The sequence below is a fragment of the Sycon ciliatum genome, chromosome 13 (genome assembly GCF_964019385.1).
Source record: "Sycon ciliatum chromosome 13, ocSycCili1.1, whole genome shotgun sequence".
NCBI lineage: Eukaryota > Metazoa > Porifera > Calcarea > Leucosolenida > Sycettidae > Sycon > Sycon ciliatum.
Window position 1 is genome coordinate 2,385,941 of NC_088655.1, and position 13,625 is coordinate 2,399,565.

Here is a 13,625-nt window from a genome sequence, read left to right on the forward strand (position 1 = left end):
AAGTGCTCCGTGTCTGAGACAAAGTACTTCGGGCTGGCCTTTGCTCACGTAATTCTGCCAATACAACACAAAGCTACTGTTCTGGAACCGGAATTCTGGCCTTCAAACGTCAGAGTTAGAGAATGGCGCTTCAAGGCTGACAGTGTAGCAACTGGTCGAGCTGCAGAGGAGCACTAAATGTTCTGTTTAAATCCTCACGCAGCCCCCTTTCAACCCTTGAACCCTCATGCACCTATCTTTCAGCCACGAAATATTTGCCCCACTGTAAATCCCCTACAGCATGAATTAATTAAAAGTAACCTCAAAATAGGATTCCTAAATGTTTGCCATCTTCTCAATAAAAAGCATGAAATTGAAGATTATATTCTTTCCCATAAAGTTGATATAATGATGCTGGCAGAGACTTTCTTAACAACCTCCGTTTCCGATGACATCCTACGCATACAGAATTACACCCTGGTCAGACGCGACAGGCCAACTCATGGCGGAGGCTTAGCAGCTTATGTAAGAGATCATCTCCGAGCCCGAATTGTGAAGGCTGACACCCAGGTGGAAATGCTCATGTTAGAGGTCAGTGGGCAGCGTTCCAAGGTTCTCCTTGGTGGTGTGTACCGTCCTCCAGGCACTCCTGTGCAATTCTGGCAAGACTTGACGAATGCACTAGACACTGTCATCTCCACACTTCCTACATCACCTCTGGTCCTTGTTGGAGACTTCAATGTCGATGTAAGCTCCCGCGACAGCCCCCAGCTAAACAGCTTGCTGCACCTGTGTAATTCTTTCGACATCAAGAACCAAGTGGACTGTCCTACCAGAATTGGACCCCAAGGCAGCCAAACAACCCTGGATCTCGCTCTGGTCGGAGACGATCATGTGAACTCTTGTGTCGTACTACCTTGTACAATCAGTGACCACTTCGCTCTGGCACTTGATTTGCGACTCACAACGTCCTGCACACCGACCGTGCGACGTGGCCGTAACATTGCAAGAATTGATATGGGTCAATTTGCACACCACCTTCTAAATAGCGATCTAGAGAACTTCTGCTTTGCGCGGACAGAAGATGAAATGTGGGATATGTGGCTGGAGAAACTTGTCGCGGCCTTGAACACTCATGCTCCTATCCGTCTACACCGCCCAAGAGCTCCTACCCGGAAATCCTTCCCCTGGAAGACGCCAGCTCTACATGACCTAGTCCAGCGACGTGACGCGGCCCATCGACGGTGGAAAGCATCACCTGCAGACCCGGCAATACGCAATGTCTTCACTTCTGCCCGAGACGAAGCCAAGCGTATGTCACGACATCTCCGAGCCACCTACTTTAGGGACCTTCTTGCTGCTAGTCAGGCCAACGCACGAAAAACCTGGCAGACCATCAACTACCTCAGCGGTCGTAACAAGTCCTCAGTTCCACCAGCCGTCAGTGTCTCACAGCTCAGTGACCAATTCAGCGGTGTTGTGTCAGACCCAACTAGACCACTACGTCTCTCAGCCCCATTGGGTCCCACGAAGAAGGAATGCCTCGAAGAATTTGCTCCAGCAAGTGTGCAAGAGATTGCTAAGCTGCTCTCCAACATTGACGTGCGCAAAGCTGCAGGCAGCGACCAGGTTCCAGCTGCAATCCTCAAACACTGTTCTCCTGTCCTTGCACCGTCCCTTACCATACTAATCAATGCATCTCTGGCTTCTGGTGTTGTTCCTGCATCTCTGAAGATTGCGGATGTTCGTCCCCTCTTCAAGTCAGGCGACAAAGCTGTCGCTAAGAACTATAGACCAATATCGTTATTACCAATAGTTTCCAAAGTCCTAGAACGGGTAGTCCACACGAGACTCTGTAAGTTCCTCTCCGGAAATTCCTTGTTCCCCGCAAACCAGTTCGCATATCGCCCACTTCACTCCACAGAAGATGCCCTGACATTGGCTGTAGACAGATACTTGGAGGCAGCGGATCAGCAGCGCCATACAGGTCTTGTACTTGTCGATATGAGCAAGGCCTTCGATAAGGTCAAACACCAAATTTTGGTTACAGATCTATTTCAGCTTGGTATTACCTCAACGGCTCTCAGTTGGTTCATGAGCTACCTAACTGACCGCCGTCAGCGAGTCGTCCTGAGCAATGGCCAGTCGTCCGCCCTCTCTCCCTGTGAGTGTGGTGTTCCTCAGGGAAGTGTGCTGGGTCCTCTTTTGTTCTCCATCTACACAATGGAAATAGAACAGATCACAGCTCCAGCCCACTCACAGCTGTTTGCTGATGATATCCTGCTAGACGCCATCAGTCAATCCGTCGAATTCTTGAATTTAACCCTCTCCCGTTCAGTCTCCAACCTGGCCAACTTTCTGGAAGAAAGAGGCTTAATACTAAATCCCTCCAAAACCCACGTTCTAGCCCTTCATGCGTCTCGCAGGCAGCCCTTGTTACTTAACATAGAATGCAATGGAAATCCCCTAGCTCAGACCACAAATGCTCGATATCTAGGTCTACATCTCGACACCCAGCTTCGGTGGGAGACTCAAGTTGCAACTATTACACGGAAGACCTCCCAGAAACTGACGGCGCTGCGAGCCATTCGCTCCTGCTTAACTGAGCAACAAGCCCTACTATTTTACAGATCGTTAATACTACCGGACATGTTGTATGGATCTAATGCCTTCTTCTCGGTTCTCTCTGCGCACCAACGGCATCAGCTTTCGGTCCTCGACAAGCGATGTATCCGCTGCGTTGCCAACCAGCCATTCCCCTCCCACACAGATCCCATCTACACCCGTCTAGGCCTCATCCCCATCATCCAAAACGCCCACTGTAAACTCCGCCTCCTCATGCTTCGTATCCACACCGCCAGAATTAGTAATCTCCTGTCCAAGCGCCTACGTCGCCAGACTGAAGGCGTCACTCGGATCAACGATCCAAATGCGTATGTTGTCCCTGCCACCAGGCGAGTCTCTGGTGACTGTCGGCCGCTCGTTTCTGCTGTTAAATTATGGAACGCCCTGCCCCAAGAGTTCAAGTCCCTCGCCTGCCATAGATCATTCAAGAGACTTTTAAAGGTTTATTTTTATGGTTAGCCAGCATCTAGGCTTGGACTTGGAGTCGTGACTCAACTGTGACTCAACTGTGCTTTCTTCTTCTTTCTTTTTTTTTTTTCCCCTTCTCTTTTTTCTCTTTGAGTCATTTGCAGTCTGTGTTTTCTGTGTTTTTCTCTCTTTCGTGGAAGCTTGCTTGTTGTATCCTTGGCTCTCGGCCGTTACTTTATCGCCATCATAATATTGGGCACCATTGCCCGTTTGGTCTGCGATACAAAATAAAATTTCAACAACAACAACAACAACAGTGGAGAATAGCGTGAACGGTAAAATGCCATGTCTATACACACATACAAAACGGTATAGGCCGACAGTGGAAAATAGCGTGAACGGTAAAATGCCATGAATACACACACACAAGACGGTATAGGCCGACAGTGAAAAATAGCGTGAACGGTAAAATGCCATGTCTACACACACACACAAAACGGTATAGGTCGACAGTGGAAAATAGCGTGAACGGTAAAATGCCATGTCTACACACACAAAACGGTATAGGCCGACAGTGGAAAATAGCATGAACGATAAAATGCCATGTCTACACACACACACAAAACGGTATAGGCCGACAGTGGAAAATAGCGTGAACGGTAAAATGCCATGTCTACACACACACACAAAAAGGTATAGGCCGACAGTGGAAAATAGCGTGAACGGTAAAATGCCATGTCTACACACACACACAATACGGAATAGGCCGACAGTGGAAAATAGCGTGAACGGTAAAATGCCATGTCTATACACACACAAAACGGTATAGGCCGACAGTGGAAAACAGCGTGAACGGTAAAATGCCATGTCTATACACACACACAAAACGGTATAGGTCGACAGTGGAAAATAGCGTGAACGGTAAAATGCCATGTCCACACACACACAAAACGGTATAGGCCGACAGTGGAAAATAGCGTGAACGGTAAAATGCCATGTCTATACACACACACAAAACGGTATAGGCCGACAGTGGAAAATAGCGTGAACGGTAAAATGCCATGTCTATACACACACACAAAACGGTATAGGCCGACAGTGGAAAATAGGGTGAACGGTAAAATGCCATGTCTACACACACACACAAAACGGTATAGGCCGACAGTGGAAAATAGCGTGAACGGTAAAATGCCATGTCTACACACACACACAAAACGGTATAGGCCGACAGTGGAAAATAGCGTGAACGGTAAAATGCAATGTCTATACACACACACACAAAACGGTATAGGCCGACAGTGGAAAATAGCGTGAACGGTAAAATGCCATGTCTACACACACACAAAACGGTATAGGCCGACAGTGGAGAATAGCGTGAACGGTAAAATGCCATGTCTATACACACACACACAAAACGGTATAGGCCCACAGTGGAAAATAGCGTGAACGGTAAAATGCCATGAATACACAGACACAAGACGGTATAGGCCGACAGTGGAAAATAGCGTGAACGGTAAAATGCCATGTCTATACAAACACACAAAACGGTATAGGCCAACAGTGGAAAATACCGTGAACGGTAAAATGCCATGTCTATACACACACACAAAACGGTATAGGCCGACAGTGGAAAATAGCGTGAACGGTAAAATGCCATGTCTATACAAACACACAAAACGGTATAGGCCGACAGTGGAAAATAGCGTGAACGGTAAAATGCCATGTCTATACACACACACAAAACGGTATAGGCCGACAGTGGAAAATAGCGTGAACGGTAAAATGCCATGTCTACACACACACACAAAACGGTATAGGCCGACAGTGGAAAATAGCTTGAACGGTAAAATGCCATGTCTATACACACACACAAAACGGTATAGGCCGACAGTGGAAAATAGCGTGAACGGTAAAATGCCATGTCTATACACACACACAAAACGGTATAGGCCGACAGTGGAAAATACCGTTAACGGTAAAATGCCATGTCTACACACACACACAAAACGATATAGGCCGACAGTGGAAAATAGCGTGAACGGTAAAATCCCATGTCTACACACACACACACAAAAACGGTATAGGCCGACAGTGGAAAATAGTGTGAACGGTAAAATGCCATGTCTACACACACACACAAAAACGGTATAGGCCGACAGTGGAAAATAGCGTGAACGGTAAAATGCCATGTCTACACACACACACAAAACGGTATAGGCCGACAGTGGAAAATAGCGTGAACGGTAAAATGCCATGTCTACACACACACACACAAAACGGTATAGGCCGACAGTGGAAAATACCGTTAACGGTAAAATGCCATGTCTACACACACACACAAAACGGTATAGGCCGACAGTGGAAAATAGCGTGAACGGTAAAATGCCATGCCTATACACACACACAACCCGGTATAGGCCGACAGTGGAAAATAGCGTGAACGGTAAAATGCCATGTCTACACACACACACAAAACGGTATAGGCCGACAGTGGAAAATAGCGTGAACTGTAAAATGCCATGTCTACACACACACAAAACGGTATAGGTCGACAGTGGAAAATAGCGTGAACGGTAAAATGCCATGTCTACACACACACAAAACGGTATAGGCCGACAGTGGAAAATAGCGTGAACGGTAAAATGCCATGTCTATACACACACACAAAACGGTATAGGCCGACAGTTGAAAATAGCGTGAACGGTAAAATGCCATGTCTACACACACACACAAAACGGTATAGGCCGACAGTGGAAAATAGCGTGAACGGTAAAATGCCATGAATACACACACACAAGACGGTATAGGCCGACAGTGGAAAATAGCGTGAACGGTAAAATGCCATGTCTACACACACACACAAAACGGTATAGGCCGACAGTGGAAAATAGCATGAACGGTAAAATGCCATGTCTATACACAAACACAAAACGGTATAGGCCTACAGTGGAAAAAAGCGTGAACGGTAAAATGCCATGTCTATACACACACACAAAACGGTATAGGTCGACAGTGGAAAATAGCGTGAACGGTAAATTGCCATGTCTACACACACACACAAAACGGTATAGGCCCACAGTGGAAAATAGCGTGAACGGTAAAATGCCATGTCTACACACACACACAAAACGGTATAGGCCGACAGTGGAAAATAGCGTGAACGGTAAAATGCCATGTCTATACACGCACACAAAACGGTATAGGCCGACAGTGGAAAATAGCGTGAACGGTAAAATGCCATGTCTATACACACACACAAAACGGTATAGCCTATAGGCCGACAGTGGAAAATAGGGTGAACGGTAAAATGCCATGTCTACACACACACACAAAACGGTATAGGCCGACAGTGGAAAATAGCAGGAACGGTAAAATGCCATGTCTACACACACACAAAACGGTATAGGCCGACAGTGGAGAATAGCGTGAACGGTAAAATGCCATGTCTATACACACACACACAAAACGGTATAGGCCGACAGTGGAAAATAGCGTGAACGGTAAAATGCCATGAATACACACACACAAGACGGTATAGGCCGACAGTGGAAAATAGCGTGAACGGTAAAATGCCATGTCTATACAAACACACAAAACGGTATAGGCCGACAGTGGAAAATATCGTGAACGGTAAAATGCCATGTCAACACACACACAAAAACGGTATAGGCCGACAGTGGAAAATAGCGTGAACGGTAAAATGCCATGTCTATACACACACACAAAACGGTAGAGGCCGACAGTGGAAAATAGCGTGAACGGTAAAATGCCATGTCTACACACACACACAAAACGGTATAGGCCGACAGTGGAAAATAGCGTGAACGGTAAAATGCCATGTCTATACACACACACAAAACGGTATAGGCCGACAGTGGAAAATAGCGTGAACGGTAAAGTGCCATGTCTATACACACACACAAAACGGTATAGGCCGACAGTGGAAAATACCGTTAACGGTAAAATGCCATGTCTACACACACACACAAAACGATATAGGCCGACAGTGGAAAATAGCGTGAACGGTAAAATGCCATGTCTACACACACACACAAAAACGGTATAGGCCCACAGTGGAAAATAGTGTGAACGGTAAAATGCCATGTCTACACACACACACAAAAACGGTAAAGGCCGACAGTGGAAAATAGCTTGAACGGTAAAATGCCATGTCTACACACACACACAAAACGGTATAGGCCGACAGTGGAAAATAGCGTGAACGGTAAAATGCCATGTCTACACACACACACAAAACGGTATAGGCCGACAGTGGAAAATAGCGTGAACGGTAAAATGCCATGTCTACACACACACACAAAAAGGTATAGGCCGACAGTGGAAAATAGCGTGAACGGTACAATGCCATGTCTACACACACAAAATGGTATAGGCCGACAGTGGAAAATAGCGTGAACGGTAAAATGCCATGTCTATACACACACAAAACGGTATAGGCCGACAGTGGAAAATAGCGTGAACGGTAAAATGCCATGTCTACACACACACACAAAACGGTATAGGCCGACAGTGGAAAATAGGGTGAACGGTGAAATGCCATGTCTACACACACACAAAACGGTATAGGCCGACAGTGGAGAATAGCGTGAACGGTAAAATGCCATGTCTATACACACACACAAAACGGTATAGGCCGACAGTGGAAAATAGCGTGAACGGTAAAATGCCATGAATACACACACACACAAGACGGTATAGGCCGACAGTGGAAAATAGCGTGAACGGTAAAATGCCATGTCTACACACACACACAAAACGGTAGAGGTCGACAGTGGAAAATAGTGTGAACGGTTAAATGCCATGTCTACACACACACACAAAACGGTATAGGCCGACAGTGGAAAATAGCGTGAACGGTAAAATGCCATGTCAACACACACACAAAACGGTATAGGCCGACAGTGGAAAATAGAGAGAACGGTAAAATGCCATGTCTACATACACACACAAAACGGTATAGGCCAACAGTGGAAAATAGCGTGAACGGTACAATGCCATGCCTATACACACACACAAAACGGTATAGGCCGACAGTGGAAAATAGCGTGAACGGTAAAATGCCATGTCTACACACACACACAAAACGGTATAGGCCGACAGTGGAAAATAGCGTGAACGGTAAAATGCCATGTCTACACACACACAAAACGGTATAGGTCGACAGTGGAAAATAGCGTGAACGGTAAAATGCCATGTCTACACACACACAAAACGGTATAGGCCGACAGTGGAAAATAGCGTGAACGGTAAAATGCCATGTCTATACACACACACAAAACGGTATAGGCCGACAGTGGAAAATAGCGTGAACGGTAAAATGCCATGTCTACACACACACACACAAAACGGTATAGGCCGACAGTGGAAAATAGCGTGAACGGTAAAATGCAATGTCTATACACACACACACAAAACGGTATAGGCCGACAGTGGAAAATAGCGTGAACGGTAAAATGCCATGTCTACACACACACACAAAACGGTATAGGCCGACAGTGGAAAATAGCATGAACGGTAAAATGCCATGTCTATACACAAACACAAAACGGTATAGGCCGACAGTGGAAAATAGCGTGAACGGTAAAATGCCATGTCTATACACACACACAAAACGGTATAGGTCGACAGTGGAAAATAGCGTGAACGGTAAAATGCCATGTCTACACACACACAAAACGGTATAGGCCGACAGTGGAAAATAGCGTGAACGGTAAAATGCCATGTCTATACACACACACAAAACGGTATAGGCCGACAGTGGAAAATAGCGTGAACGGTAAAATGCCATGTCTATACACACACACAAAACGGTATAGGCCGACAGTGGAAAATAGGGTGAACGGTAAAATGCCATGTCTACACACACACACAAAACGGTATAGGCCGACAGTGGAAAATAGCGTGAACGGTAAAATGCCATGTCTACACACACACACAAAACGGTATAGGCCGACAGTGGAAAATAGCGTGAACGGTAAAATGCAATGTCTATACACACACACACAAATCGGTATAGGTCGACAGTGGAAAATAGCGTGAACGGTAAAATGCCATGTCTACACACACACAAAACGGTATAGGCCGACAGTGGAAAATAGCGTGAACGGTAAAATGCCATGTCTATACACACACACAAAACGGTATAGGCCGACAGTGGAAAATAGCATGAACGGTAAAATGCCATGTCTATACACACACACAAATTGGTATAGGCCGACAGTGGAAAATAGCGTGAACGGTAAAATGCCATGTCTATACACACACACAAAACGGTATAGGCCGACAGTGGAAAATAGCGTGACCGGTAAAATTCCATGTCTACACACACACACTAAACGGTATAGGCCGACAGTGGAAAATAGCGTGAACGGTAAAATGCCATGTCTATACACACACACAAAACGGTATAGGCCGACAGTGGAAAACAGCGTGAACGGTAAAATGCCATGTCTACACACACACACAAAACGGTATAGGCCGACAGTGGAAAATAGCGTGAACGGTAAAATGCCATGTCTATACACACACACAAAACGGTATAGGCCGACAGTGGAAAATAGGGTGAACGGTAAAGTGCCATGTCTATACACACACACAAAACGGTATAGGCCGACAGTGGAAAATACCGTTAACGGTAAAATGCCATGTCTACACACACACACAAAACGATATAGGCCGACAGTGGAAAATAGCGTGAACGGTAAAATGCCATGTCTACACACACACACAAAAACGGTATAGGCCCACAGTGGAAAATAGTGTGAACGGTAAAATGCCATGTCTACACACACACACAAAAACGGTAAAGGCCGACAGTGGAAAATAGCTTGAACGGTAAAATGCCATGTCTACACACACACACAAAACGGTATAGGCCGACAGTGGAAAATAGCGTGAACGGTAAAATGCCATGTCTACACACACACACAAAACGGTATAGGCCGACAGTGGAAAATAGCGTGAACGGTAAAATGCCATGTCTACACACACACACAAAAAGGTATAGGCCGACAGTGGAAAATAGCGTGAACGGTACAATGCCATGTCTACACACACAAAATGGTATAGGCCGACAGTGGAAAATAGCGTGAACGGTAAAATGCCATGTCTATACACACACAAAACGGTATAGGCCGACAGTGGAAAATAGCGTGAACGGTAAAATGCCATGTCTACACACACACACAAAACGGTATAGGCCGACAGTGGAAAATAGGGTGAACGGTAAAATGCCATGTCTACACACACACAAAACGGTATAGGCCGACAGTGGAGAATAGCGTGAACGGTAAAATGCCATGTCTATACACACACACAAAACGGTATAGGCCGACAGTGGAAAATAGCGTGAACGGTAAAATGCCATGAATACACACACACACAAGACGGTATAGGCCGACAGTGGAAAATAGCGTGAACGGTAAAATGCCATGTCTACACACACACACAAAACGGTAGAGGTCGACAGTGGAAAATAGTGTGAACGGTTAAATGCCATGTCTACACACACACACAAAACGGTATAGGCCGACAGTGGAAAATAGCGTGAACGGTAAAATGCCATGTCTATACACACACACAAAACGGTATAGGCCGACAGTGGAAAATAGCGTGAACGGTAAAATGCCATGTCTACATACACACACAAAACGGTATAGGCCAACAGTGGAAAATAGCGTGAACGGTACAATGCCATGCCTATACACACACACAAAACGGTATAGGCCGACAGTGGAAAATAGCGTGAACGGTAAAATGCCATGTCTACACACACACACAAAACGGTATAGGCCGACAGTGGAAAATAGCGTGAACGGTAAAATGCCATGTCTACACACACACAAAACGGTATAGGTCGACAGTGGAAAATAGCGTGAACGGTAAAATGCCATGTCTACACACACACAAAACGGTATAGGCCGACAGTGGAAAATAGCGTGAACGGTAAAATGCCATGTCTATACACACACACAAAACGGTATAGGCCGACAGTGGAAAATAGCGTGAACGGTAAAATGCCATGTCTACACACACACACAAAACGGTATAGGCCGACAGTGGAAAATAGCGTGAACGGTAAAATGCCATGTCTATACACACACACACACAAAACGGTATAGGCCGACAGTGGAAAATAGCGTGAACGGTAAAATGCCATGTCTACACACACACACAAAAAGGTATAGGCCGACAGTGGAAAATAGCATGAACGGTAAAATGCCATGTCTATACACAAACACAAAACGGTATAGGCCGACAGTGGAAAATAGCGTGAACGGTAAAATGCCATGTCTATACACACACACAAAACGGTATAGGTCGACAGTGGAAAATAGCGTGAACGGTAAAATGCCATGTCTACACACACACAAAACGGTATAGGCCGACAGTGGAAAATAGCGTGAACGGTAAAATGCCATGTCTATACACACACACAAAACGGTATAGGCCGACAGTGGAAAATAGCGTGAACGGTAAAATGCCATGTCTATACACACACACAAAACGGTATAGGCCGACAGTGGAAAATAGGGTGAACGGTAAAATGCCATGTCTACACACACACACAAAACGGTATAGGCCGACAGTGGAAAATAGCGTGAACGGTAAAATGCCATGTCTACACACACACACAAAACGGTATAGGCCGACAGTGGAAAATAGCGTGAACGGTAAAATGCAATGTCTATACACACACACACAAATCGGTATAGGTCGACAGTGGAAAATAGCGTGAACGGTAAAATGCCATGTCTACACACACACAAAACGGTATAGGCCGACAGTGGAAAATAGCGTGAACGGTAAAATGCCATGTCTATACACACACACAAAACGGTATAGGCTGACAGTGGAAAATAGCATGAACGGTAAAATGCCATGTCTATACACACACACAAATTGGTATAGGCCGACAGTGGAAAATAGCGTGAACGGTAAAATGCCATGTCTATACACACACACAAAACGGTATAGGCCGACAGTGGAAAATAGCGTGACCGGTAAAATGCCATGTCTACACACACACACTAAACGGTATAGGCCGACAGTGGAAAATAGCGTGAACGGTAAAATGCCATGTCTATACACACACACAAAACGGTATAGGCCGACAGTGGAAAATAGCGTGAACGGTAAAATGCCATGTCTACACACACACACAAAACGGTATAGGCCGACAGTGGAAAATAGCGTGAACGGTAAAATGCCATGTCTACACACACACACAAGACGGTATAGGCCGACAGTGGAAAATAGCGTGAACGGTAAAATGGTTAACAATGTCTATTGAGAAACACACGCTAGACTCGACGAACTCACATACAATGTACCTCTAATGACTTGATGTAATGGTAGTCAGCTGGGCTGCCATATCGCAGAACAAGACCATCTCTGCATTCACTGTTTGACAGCTAGAACCTATGAGCCTTCAGTGGACGGCAGGTGCATGGTTAGTCAGCTGAACACTCCAGACTCGCGGACCTGCTGCATGGCACGATGCAGACTTTCAGAGAATGTGCTGATTACACAACGTCACCGTAGCAGCAGCAGCAGCACCGTGAATATGGCCTATCTTCACTGTCTACCTTCCTTGGTCTTCATATGACTGACAGTGGACAGCGAAGTTCTAAGCTGTGGACATTGAGACATGATGTTGTAGAGGTGAGGGATGGTGAGGAACGATACAACGTACCCAGTTCAGTTGGATCAAGCATACCAAGACAGCCTTCTGGACATGGGAAAGAGAAGAGATGATGGAGACCAGTGTCAACAGGTTGTTCTGTCAGGTTTGTTAGATCTTTGCATGACATGCTCTACGTTTGTCATGGCTTGGGCACGATGGAAACGATGCGCCTCTGTAAGTTTGTACCCTTGGTGATGGTTTGGCGGGAAGAGCGCAATACATGTGGTTCTTTTCAAGCACAATCTTCACGAACTGCTGTCCCACTCTTCATTTACTGACTATAATATTTACTTGACGACACTTGATATAATTATGTAGTAGGTTTAAAATAATTTATGACAATAGAATGACTTTCAAGACCAACATTCTCTTCACAGTGTGCTCATAATGACAGTTGCGGAGCATGGAATACTTTCCTGCAGGCAAACTACACCTCGCTGGATCACATGCAGCGCATCCTGACCTGCACGTTCACACTGGTCACGTATTACTTCTGTTGACTGCACGCATTTGCTTCAGAGCGCACTTCAGCCCTGCTGCAGTCAACCTTGCCAGCCAATATGGCACTTTTGATTATTTTTGGTCGCCGTGTGCAGGTCCAAAATGTCACTTGGTGCACTAAAAGTCGGTCCTGGTCGCGCAAGGCAGGAGGTCTCTGAATCCGGAGCAGGTTCTGTGTAGAACTGTCCGTAAATAGAAAATGGCCGTTAAAGGTAGGTGGTCGCTAACACCAGAGGTCGCTTGCACCAGGTTTTACTTTATCTGATATACACACTATGTAATATGATGTGAATGAACTACTACCCATCTTCTCCTGTTGGTTGATAGCATGTAAGAAGGAGGAGACCACCGTGTTGGGAAACAGTGACCTTACTACAACCATCCACGGTTGGTGCAACCCTGGTCT

The 13,625-nt window shown here is 45.8% G+C and overlaps 1 protein-coding gene across 1 annotated transcript; it reads left to right on the forward strand.

Annotated features, from left to right (window-relative positions):
- The first annotated feature begins 387 nt into the window (after nucleotides 1-387).
- LOC135829914 (uncharacterized) lies at nucleotides 388-13,218 on the forward strand. The gene is made up of 2 exons (XM_065342296.1): nucleotides 388-1,739; nucleotides 13,113-13,218. Exons 1-2 carry the CDS (start codon nucleotides 388-390, stop codon nucleotides 13,216-13,218), a joined length of 1,458 nt encoding a protein of 485 aa, XP_065198368.1.
- Nucleotides 13,219-13,625: the final 407 nt, after the last annotated feature.

Excerpts from the sequence above, each read along its gene's own strand:
- LOC135829914 (XM_065342296.1), top strand. The coding sequence starts at position 388 with ATGATGCTGGCAGAGACTTTCTTAACAACCTCCGTTTCCGATGACATC. Across the intron at positions 1,740-13,112 it reads GATGTTCGTCCCCTCTTCAA|TTGCGGAGCATGGAATACTT; the intron begins GTCAGGCGACAA and ends TCATAATGACAG.